This window comes from Pezoporus occidentalis, unplaced genomic scaffold (genome assembly GCF_034315485.1).
Source record: "Pezoporus occidentalis ecotype Australia unplaced genomic scaffold, CSIRO_AGI_Poc_V1 ctg220, whole genome shotgun sequence".
Taxonomy (NCBI): Eukaryota; Metazoa; Chordata; class Aves; order Psittaciformes; family Psittacidae; genus Pezoporus; species Pezoporus occidentalis.
This window is the reverse complement of record NW_026914073.1, coordinates 472,072-482,590: the sequence shown is the minus strand read 5'-3', so window position 1 is coordinate 482,590 and position 10,519 is coordinate 472,072. Positions and strand designations below refer to the sequence as shown.

Sequence of the window (10,519 nt, the reverse complement as noted above, 5' to 3'; positions counted from 1 at the left end):
CTGCTGGCAGGCAGCATCCAGGCATCCCACTGTGTCCACCAGGGACCAGCAGCCCTCCCACGAAACATGGTCCCGAGAGCTCTGAAAATGCCTTCAGGGAGGTCTCAGTGACCATCAGCAGAGGCAAAAAACAGCAGCTGGCTGAGGCATGGGTAAGTCACCTCCAAAATTGCTTCCTGCTGGTCTCAGCCTTTTGGAAAGCCCCTTCCAAAGCAGCTGCCAAGCCCTGAGGAGATGCTCTGAGCAGCCCAGGACAAGCTGGGTGCTGTTTGCTGCCCAAGGATCTGCTCCCATGCTCCTGTGTGTCTGTCTAAGCCAAGAACTAGAAGGGGTTTGGGTTTTGTTTCTCATTCTCGTGGCATAGCAGATCTCCCCGCAGCATGGAGCCGTCTGCTGCAGGGCACCGGGGTGTTTAGCATCTGCTTAACATTTCTAATTGTTTTCATGTTCAGTGCCTGATGCTGTCTTTTTAGATAGAAACAGGAGGGATTCAGCCATCCCTCCCTCCCTGCTTCCCTCCTTCTCCTCCTTCCTCCCTCTCTTCGTCCATTTCTTCCTTCCTTTTCATCCACCCTTCATCCCTGCCTCCTTCACTTGCTTCCTCCCTTCCTTCTCCTCTCCCTCCCTAAAAATTTACTGATTTCTTCCTTATTACATTCCTAAAAGCCCCATTCAGTTAAAGGCAGCAGCAAGCAAGGAGAAACTCAACGATAAGGGCAAAAACAACAGTAAAACTGGAATGAAATGACACCATAAACCCAGTACCAGGAGGGACAGTAAAACTGCAGTTTGGCAGGAGCCAGCAGGCCTGCACTAATAACTTTTTTTTCCTGATTAAAACACTCTGGTCACAGATTAACTTCCTTTGCTCAATATTTATTGTCTCACCTGCACTGAGAGGCAGGGAAGAGAGGAAGAGGGGTGGGCAGGACTGGGGACTCGGGATCTGCAGCAGGTCTGTGTGCAGCTCTGCAGCCATTGTAAGCTGCCTAGGACAGGGACACATTATCAAAGGTGATGAACGCACCTCCAGCAGTTACCCTCCATCACTGAGTACCACCAGTAATGATGGTACACACACCAACAGTCTCTGTGCAACAGGGCAGCATCCCAGAGTAGCATCCCAGGACTTGGCAATGGCTGCAGAAGAAGTCCGTGTAAGAGCTGGAGATGCCCTGGGTCTCCCAGGCATTCAGGACAGGGGCAGTTATGGAGACAGGCACTGCTACAACACAGTCAAGCATACTGGTTTGTCTCACTTCAGACAAAGCCCCAGCAACTCTGGGAAAACCACATCCCTTGGAAGATTGACCCATTTGTTTCAGTGGCATCAGAAAAAAAGGATGGAAATAAGGCTAAAATCCTGGCCATCTCCCTTAAGGCATCTGTACATCTCCTCATCTCCCACTGGGCTTATCACTGGCTCCTTGAGGAGCACAGGACGTGCCAGCCTGGAGCAGAAGCACCACAGCCCTTTGCTAATCACTCACAGCCCTATTAACACACCATAGAGGGAGCAAATGCCTCCACTGGATCTCAGTGCATCTTTAATGTAGTAATTCCACACTTAAGCTTCAACGCAGCTCCTCTCACTCCCCTCATTGCCTGTTCTGCTCATCCTCTCAAAACAGCTCAGGACATGGAGTGTGAAGGATGTATTCACCCTGATGCTGGGGAACTGGAGCTCAGAACGAGGGTGATCCCATTGCAGGGACGCTTTTCCTGGGATTTCCAACAGCTCCCAGGCAAAAGTTAAACATCAAGGCACATCCCAACAGGCCTCAGTTTCCCTTTGATGCTGCCAAGTCAGGAGCAACATCTGGGAGCGATAAATCTAATTTTTATCAAAAAATAAAAGAGGTAATTAATTCTCAGTCCACCTCTGATCTATTTTAGCAGCAGCTAAACTCCAGCAGCCGCTACCTGCTAGGGAGAGCATCCCAGCATCGGTACCAGCACTCCTCGGCACACACCACATCCCCAGCCTGCATCCTAAATCACAACACAACAAACAGGCTGTTCATTAGGAGCTGTTTAATTAAGCAATATGGATCCTGCCTCGATATTTACAATCCCACTTGCTCTGATTTATTAGAGAGAGAGAGTCTCGTTTTTAAAAGACGGCGACTGTAAAGTTTAATACTGCTTGACTTACTGCGAGTTTCATTTACGGCCCCGGGCCAACGCGATGCAGCCAAGGCTCAGAGCCGGTGGGCTATTAAATCACAGCTAACTGTGCATGGAAGGAGATGACTAGCATCGTTACAACTGGTTCAGCGGCTAATTATCCCAATCTGGATTCACACATTTAAGTCAATTCGTTGCCACTTTTCCAGGGCCCTGGGGAAAAGCGCGGAAGTTCGGAGGTTGGAGTGAAGGCACTTGTTGTGATGAGAAAGGCTGAGAGCTGTGATGGGGATGGCTGCAGAGCCCAGACAGACTCTGCTTATAGCAGGAGGGAAGAAAACTGTTTGCAAGAGCCCAGACTCTGAGCTGGGCACCCCACCATGCTATGCAGGGGGTATGTTGTGTACAGTGATGGCTCCAAGATCAAGGGTCTCCCCAAAACCCACCATCCCCTCCCCAAACCCCTTGGGCATGTGGGGAGGCTGAGTGGTGAGATGGCTTATGGGCTCTGGGATGGGGTGACTGGGAAAGAGGATGGGGCCAGCATGCAGGAAGGACACATCCAGCCTGGCTCTGACCCCCACACTGGCCCAGCCCTTTTTTCTGCCCCAGCCCCATGTGTAGGGATGGGGAAATGATGCACAGACAGGGCAAGGGGGGCACAGCCCTCGCCAAAAATTGTCATCTTGTAGGTAGGCGGAAAGCATTTCTCTCTTTGCAAGGTACTTCCAGCCCCCAGGAGCCCACTCACAGATTTGACAAGGCCTCATTAAAGAGTTATGAGAATGGCTCTTTAGTGACAAATAAAAGATTATTTCTGCAAAGAAAACTATGGCAAACGGCACTGTGCATCCCCCCACATCAGCTGTGGGGCATCACTGTCCAGGACCTACCCCAGGACAGTCCTGGGGCTTCCCTAGGGGAAGGGGCCGCAGTGGGGGACAGCACAGAGCTGGCTGCAGCGTCCCCCAGCTCAGTCTAGGGATGAGGTTGCTGCTGTCCCACACCACTGGTGGGCACAGGGAAGGGAAAAGAGGACAGCTCGTTGCTGCATCCCCACAGCCCTGCACAGCAGCCACAGAACCTGGAGCAGGCAGGACAAGGGCTGAACCCCGGCAGCCTCAGGCAGAGAGGAGGAAGAGGAGCAGCTCTGGAGCCAAGTATTCTCTCCAGAAGCATCCATGCAGCAAGTTTGCCAGGCCTCAGCCCTCTCCAGAAGCTGGTTAAGCCTTGGGCAGCATCAGTACTCCCCTGCTTCCCACTCCACCCAAGCCCGCAGCGCTCAGAGACAGGCTGAGAGCTCCCCCCAGGGAGGAAGAGGAGGCAACGCAGAGATAAGGACAACAGCAAGCAGCATGGGGCTGCCAGCACATCCCCTGCAGCCCCAGTGTTACTCCCCCCCAGCACTTGCGGTCCCTTCCAGAGACCCCCAAACCTCCCACCTAAGGCCAAGAGCCACGAGGGTACAGGCAGAGGCACTTTGCTTCCAGGTTTTATTGACTAGGGGGATCTGTGCTCCTCCACAGATAGGCAGCACTCCCAGTCCCACCAGTAAGACTGGAATAGTAAGGAGGGTAAGACCTTTAGTGGTGGTAGGAGCATGCTGTGGAGGCAGAAGAGATAGGGAAAGAGACAGAACAGCACCACCTGTGTGATGATGCCACAAGATTAGGACTGGAGCATCCCAACAGGCAAAACCAGTCCCTAAGTGGGGACAAGCCATGACAAGGCTCAAGAGAAGCTCGAGATCAGAGGGCTCACAAGTGATACAAGTTGCCAGGCCTCAACTCTCACCATCCTCAGCTGATTCCTCCTCCTGGCCTCATCAAGCACAGCGAGAGCTGGCTCTGCTGCTCCCCATCATGACCTCTCCTCAGCCCTCTGCTTGTAGTGCACCTCGGGGAGGCTCCTCAGGCGCTCAGCTGCCTGCGGGACACAGCACAAGGGACAACCAGCAGCCGGTCCTGAGGATGGCCCTATCACAGGACCCCCCATTCCCCACAGTCCCCCCCCGAGCTCTGCTCACCTGCTCCGGGGTGAGATCCCGCTGTGCCTGTGCCAGCATCTCATAGCCCACCATGAACTTGCGGACAGTGGCAGAGCGGAGCAGAGGGGGGTAGTAGTGGGCATGGAGCTGCCAGTGCCTGCAGTCCTCCTCCAGGTAGGGACCTGTGGGAGCTCCTGGCAGGGGTGCAACCACTTCATGAGCCCCATGGATAAGCCCCGTGGGTAAGAGGATTGTGGGGGTCCCCAACCATGTCACTCACCGTGCCAGCCCATAGAGTAGGGGAAGGAGACTTCAAAGAGGTTGTCGTACTTGATGAGCAGCCTCTTCATGATAGAGGCCAGGCCTGCAAAGGAGTGCTGGGGAATCACAACCCAAGCTGGCCAGCCCCCTCTCAGGGCAGACAGCACACCAGGCTGGAGGGGGTCAACCTCAGCACCCCTCGCCATAGTGAACATTGGTGCCAAGAGAAAGGGATGCACTTGGCAGTTCCTCCCCCCTCCACCCATGCAGACAACCCAAGCAACATGGTGGGAGTCCCCATTCCTCAACAGCCACTGCCCCAGAAGTATGGAGCACCATGTGCTTCATCACCCCAAACAGGAAACTAGTCCCTCCACCAGTACTGGCTGCACCTGGAAATCCAGCTCTTATCCTAGCAAGATGGGGGTGCCAGTTCTGTCCCCCAAGCCAAGCCCAGCAGCTAGAGGGTCCATGGACCCACAGAGCTGCCTCCTAATGAAGGCCAATCCCAAAGGACACAGAATAGGGGATAAGAACCACTCACTGTCCCTCTCTCCCTCGTGGAGGTCCTGGAGGCGGCAGACATGGCGACGCGGCAGCAGCAGGGTCTGGTAGGGCCAGGTAGCCCAGTACGGCACTACTACCAGCCAGTCCCTGTTCTCCACCACCAGCCGCTCCTGCAGGACATGGCGCTCCATGGGGACACAGGCAGCTCCAAAGCCCCGGGGATGGGCGCTCCCAGGGTCCCACTCCAGCACATATCCAGCTCCCAGGGAAGGGATACGGACAACAGGCACATCCTCACCTTCCGACGAGCCTCCTGCTCAGCGTACTCCAGCAGCATGGGCACACCATGCTGGCTCAGGTGCTGCTGCTGGGTCCGGTCCTCCAGGCGCGCCTCGTTCGGGAGGAAGCTGCTGGCCCATACCTGGAGGGGACATGGGGGCACAGGTTACCTGCACCCTGCATTTACAGGGGTGCCCCAGACACGCTGCCCATCTGCAGGTCCCGTGCTGCCACCAGGTGGAGAGTCTGACATGTGGTACCACAAGGGACAGTCATAAGGAGGGAAGGTGACAGGACAGGTATGAGGGTATCCTTCTGCAAAAAGCCCTGGCACCAGCGCGGGGGGATTCTCGTTCACATCTTGTCCTTTGGTTTATTGTAGGGTGGCCCGCAGGAACTCGCAGTTAAGGCAGGTGAGGGTGGGACAGCCTCACCTGGCAGTGGGGGTGAGGGTTGGAGCACCCCATCATCGCTCCCTTGTTCTCGAAGATCTGTGGAAGAAGAGATGCAGCCAGCAGGTTCCAGCCCCAGGGTCCATAGTGTCCCTTCACACCAGGAGAGCATCCCAAAGGAGAGCAGAGCCTCACATCCATCCAAAAGGCTCAAAGGGGCACAAGGCAGGGACAGGGACTGTCCCAACCTCAAACACTGCCAGAGCACCTATTGCTGGCCCCCTGCCTCCACCCAAGCCCCCCAGGGCAGGGAGAGAAGGGCAGCCCCCACCAGCCCCGGACCTGGACCCAGGGGTAGGAGGCACCCAGCTCGGCCGCCAGCTCTGCCCATGCATCGATGACAGCCCGGATCTCTGCCACGGACATGAGAGGCAGCGTCAGGTCCGACCAGGGGTGGAAGCACATCACCTTGCTGCAGAGGAAACACACATGGCTGGGACTGTGGGGCATCTCTGGGGACCCCCACAGTCCTGTTGGGTGCAGTGGAACCAGGGACAGGGATGAGATCCCCAAAATGCAGGTGTGTGCAGAACAGGCAGAGCAAGGAGGGGAGGAGGCTCACTACAGCTTCAACCCATTGATCCTGGCTGACATCACGGACCGGACCCCTCAGAGCCATGGATGTACTTACCACACCCCCCGGGCTGCTGCAGCTCGAAACAAGGGATGATCACTGTCACCTGGGGAAGGACAGAGAGCGAGGAAGGAGAAGATGCTGAAGGAGCACCCATGTCCCTCCAGGCCACCTCACAGCCCCCCAAGGATCTCAGCCTGGGAGTCCCCATCAACCTGCTCTCCCCCCAGAATTTACCAGGCTCTGGAGCATCAGGCTGTAGGGCCGGGAAGTCATTTGGGAATACGAAAGTGCCCTCATACTGGGGGTTCACCTGCCAGGGCAAGAGATGGGATTAGAGGGAGCCAGGGCAGTGGGGGGAGCCCGGATGCCCTGGGTCCTTGGTGGTACCTCGCCATTGGCCCGCGTCGCCCCGGGGCAGAGAGGGTTATTGGGGTCCCAGCGGGGCACATCCTCGGGGGGCGGCTTCTCCAGCTGCCCCTGCCACGGCCGCTTCACCCGGTGGGCCGATACCAGCACCCAGTCATCCCGCAGGGGGTTGTAACGAGCGTGCTGGTGCTCTGCGGGGAGACAACAGTGGGGCGTCAGGGAAGGACCCCACCATGCCCCCCAGCAAGAGGGTCTGCACCCCGCCTTATGCCCCCATCGGCTTCACCCCCTTCCCCACCCTCCTCAGTCCGGGGGGGTTCCCCGCTGCCCCCCCCCGGGCAGGGAGGGTCCCCGCAGCTCCGCCTCCCCGGGGATGCGCTGGGGGTCCGGAGGCGCCAGCCCCGGCCGTACCGCTGGCACAGAAGCTGCCGCCCCCCTTCTCCTCCTCCTCCCCCGACGACGACGGCTCCATGCCCCAGCGCTCCCGGAAGCCCCGACGGCAGCACCGCCCCTCGGCACCGGCCCCTTCCCTCCGCATCGGCCCCGCTCCGCTCCGCCCCGCCGCGCCGGCGCAGGGCCGCTGGTGGCCGGCCATGGCGTGTCGGCGGTGGGGGCGGTACCGGTGCCCGTCCCGGTGCCGGCGGGGCGGAGCGGAGCGGGGCGGGCAGCATGGTGGTGGCGGTGGCGGGGCGGCGGGCGCTGCGGGCCGGGCTGGCGCTGGGCGCGCTGGCGCTGGTGCTGCAGGGGCTGCGGGGCTGGTTGGCCTCCAAGCGGTACGAGTTCAACCCGGCCGAGATCGCACAGCTCGCACGGCACCACGCTGGTACGCGCCGCCCCTCGACGGGGCCCATCGGCCGTGGAGGGGGTGACGGGGAGCGGGGATGGGAGCGGGAGTGCGGGGGAACGTGGCGGCGCTGGGGAAGGGAGCTGTAACTGGGACGGCGATCGAGGAGGTTCCGGTGCAGGGGGCCTGGGATCATGGCGGGGATGGGACCGGGGTCGGAGAGGGGCCGGGAGGCTGGGAGTGGGGCAGCAGCATGGGTATTGGGAAGGAATCAGTACCGGGGCACAGGGACGGAGAGTGGGATGGGGGAATAGGACTGGAGGTTCGCAGCATCGCCCAGCCTGGATAGGGCAGGATCGCGGGTAAAGCGGCTCTCGGTGCTGGGGCAGGTCGGGGGCAGGACCGATCTCCAACTAGGAGGGGAGGGCTCCCCCCGTAGGACACAAGATGTACAGTGGCAGCGGTGGGGCTGCATGTCACCAGGGCAGGGCCACTGTCACCTTGCTTGGGTTCCCCATGTTGCCAAGCACGTGGGGTGGGCCATAGGTCTGGAGTGCTTTGTACTGCATGTCCTCCATCACCGTCTGGGGAGCAGCCACAGGGGATGAAAGTTGGAGAGAGATGTCTTCCCTAGGCAGACCTCTCCAAGGATGTGTTGGAACCCTGTGGCTACGGAGGGGAGTGAAGGGGGGTTCTGGTAGAGGAGGGGTTCTGGTAGAACTCTGTGCCAGGGACTCACGGTGACCCCGGGTGCTGCAGGGCTGGACCATGAGCTGGCTTTCTCAAGGATCATTGTGGAGCTACGGAAGAAGCACCCGGGCCACATCCTGCCAGACGAGGACTTGCAGTGGGTGTTTGTGAACGCGGGTGGGTGGATGGGCTCCATGTGTCTCCTGCACGCCTCGCTCACTGAGTATGTGCTGCTCTTCGGGACGGCTGTTGACACTGGGGGCCACTCAGGTAAGCAGGGGGACAGGGCTGGTGGGCAAGGGCCTTCTCTGAGCTCTCTCCACTTACTCAGATACATCTGCCTTGGCCGTGGGGTACCCAGTGCATGGAGCCCACTGGTCCTTTTATGGGGTGTGGATGCTGGAAAACACTCTTTACATGGAGACCATCCCCCCTAGTGTCCTGCAGCACGTGCAGGTCCCTGTACATGCCGTGCCGGCTGGCCAGGACTCTCCGCATCCAGCTGGCAAGCAGTGGCAGGCATTGCATCTCCCAGCACTTCAGCAGGGAGGAAGTGCCAAACACTGGAAATGATGGGGCTTAAGGACAGCAAACAGCCTGGGCTCATGATATGTGACCAGTCAGACAAGCAGCCTGAGTACCAGACCCAGCTGTACTCCTCACTGAGTCAAGGCCCTGGGCATCCTTCTCCCTGGAGGGCTGCTCTGTAGTTCAGCCCTGGACTCCGAAGCTGTCCCAGGCATGGATGCACTGAGCCAGTGCTGTCTGTCTTCCTGCAGGTCGGTACTGGGCAGATATCTCTGACACTGTCATCTCGGGGACCTTTCGGCAGTGGAAGGAGGGGACCACCAGAAGTGAGATCTACTATCCAGGTAAGTGCAGCAGCTCTCTGAGCAGCATCCACATCCTGGGGAACAGCCACTCCACTGTCACTGAGCCTCTTCCTTCCAGCTGACATAAGCCAAGAGCTCAGGATGGGGAAGTTTGTGTCCCCAGAGGCACATCCTAGCATCTCAGTGAGTGCCAGTAAGAAAAGTGAGCAAGACTGGGGAGAGGTTGGGGTGCTCAGCCCTGCAGGTCGCGATCCGAGACATCTCCTCTTTGGGCATGATGCAGAGGAGCTGCTGGGAGCCGTGCTGGTTTTGTGTGTTGGCAGGGGACACCATCGTGCACCAGGCAGGAGAGGCCACGTCGGTGCAGTGGAGCGCAGGCACCTGGATGGTGGAGTATGGCCGGGGCTTCATCCCCTCCACGCTCGCCTTTGCCCTGGCTGACACCCTCTTCAGCACTCAGGACTTCGTCACCCTCTTCTACACCCTGCGTATCTACGCCAAGGGCCTGCTCCTGGAAGCCAGTGCCTTCTTCAGCACCATGGGCTGCTGAGCTCAGCTGCCGGGGCGCCCTGCTGTGCACAGCTGGCTCCTCCCAACCTTCCTCTCCTCCCAACCTTACTCTCCTCCTCCTCTTCCTCCCTGAGCCCAGGCTCTAGCAGAGGCAGCAGGAGACCCCCCCCATGCCTTCCCTACATTGCTCTGTTGTTCCCCGTGGGCCAGCTGGGTGCCAGGACAGAGGGACTGTGGTGGTCACAGCAATACAGACCGCCAGTTCTCTTCACTACCCACCTCTTCCCCTCCTTTCAATTGGAGCCGTGTCCTGCTTTTCCATCTCTTCCAGCTGGAGTGGTCTTGTGGGATACAAACACCCCTGTGTGCCCTCGGCATGCAGCAGGAGAGGGGCTGGAGCTGTTGCTGCTCCTGAGACATCAGCAGGAGGATGCCACCCTCAGGGCAGGGTGCGCCTTCTGATCCAGAGCACCCATTGTAAAGGTCAGCTGAGAAGTTCCCATCTCCCTGGCAGTGTGCCAGGGCTGCGGGCAGCACAGGATGCTGTGTTCAGCTGGCAGCATCCCCCATGGCTCCATCCCTGCTGATGTAGGTTGGCAGCACACAGTGTCACTCTGGCAAGGGGCAGGATCTGCACGGAGACCCTTCAGCAGTGGGGGGATGCCCAGCCTCTGTGCTGGACGTCCCTCCTCGGCTTCTGTGTGTTACCTGTCCTAGGGGATAGCCAGAGCTGGAAGGGGGTCCCCTTCCCATAGTCCCCTCCCCATAGTCCCCTCCCTGCAGTCCCCTTCCAAGGTGGAAAGCCACCGTCTGTCGCCTTAATGGAGAGCCCGTTCTGTGTGGCCTCAGGGCTATGCACATACCTAGTGTCTGCATGTGCCCAAACCTGTCGTTGCTCAGGATAGGATTTTGCCCCTCAAAACGCTTCCCCTGTTTGTGAGACCTTCTCTGGGGACAGCCACCCCTATTGGCTGCTGTTGTGGGGTCCCAGCCAAGGGAACGCTGCAGGCCCTGACCAAGCCTGTCTGCAGACCCTGATTGCAGCCCTGCAGCCAGACCTGTGTGGGTTCACTGCTTGGTGGAGTGCTTTCACCTCCATGCTGTTGCCAAACACGTGTGTGTCTCTGGCCACCAGTCCTGTAGCAT

General features: G+C 58.8%; 2 protein-coding genes across 4 annotated transcripts; one reads left to right on the top strand and one right to left on the bottom strand.

Moving 5' to 3' along the window:
• Window positions 1–2,019: 2,019 nt before the first annotated feature.
• Window positions 2,020–7,166, bottom strand: GALT (galactose-1-phosphate uridylyltransferase). 3 transcript variants are annotated; one of them, XR_009965178.1, is made up of 12 exons: window positions 6,968–7,166; window positions 6,578–6,747; window positions 6,425–6,500; window positions 6,245–6,293; window positions 5,896–6,025; window positions 5,596–5,652; window positions 5,181–5,303; window positions 4,920–5,052; window positions 4,395–4,478; window positions 4,154–4,308; window positions 3,922–4,053; window positions 2,020–2,340 (listed from the first exon to the last, which is right to left on the bottom strand). XR_009965178.1 is itself a non-coding variant. In XM_062620377.1 (11 exons), the coding sequence occupies exons 1-11, from the start codon at window positions 7,149–7,151 to the stop codon at window positions 3,988–3,990; spliced, it is 1,227 nt and encodes a 408-aa protein (XP_062476361.1). In that variant the 5' UTR covers window positions 7,152–7,166; the 3' UTR covers window positions 3,604–3,987. The 3 variants fall into 3 exon arrangements, 2 of the variants coding, with proteins under 2 accessions (XP_062476361.1, XP_062476362.1); XM_062620377.1 differs by lacking the exon at window positions 2,020–2,340 and having other exon boundaries at window positions 3,604–4,053; XM_062620378.1 differs by lacking the exons at window positions 2,020–2,340; window positions 6,578–6,747 and having other exon boundaries at window positions 3,604–4,053; window positions 6,968–7,071.
• Window positions 7,167–7,180: 14 nt separating this feature from the next.
• Window positions 7,181–9,644, top strand: SIGMAR1 (sigma non-opioid intracellular receptor 1). The gene is made up of 4 exons (XM_062620379.1): window positions 7,181–7,379; window positions 8,100–8,300; window positions 8,810–8,902; window positions 9,187–9,644. Exons 1-4 carry the CDS (start codon window positions 7,226–7,228, stop codon window positions 9,411–9,413), a joined length of 675 nt encoding a protein of 224 aa, XP_062476363.1. The 5' UTR covers window positions 7,181–7,225; the 3' UTR covers window positions 9,414–9,644.
• The last annotated feature ends 875 nt before the right edge of the window (window positions 9,645–10,519 follow it).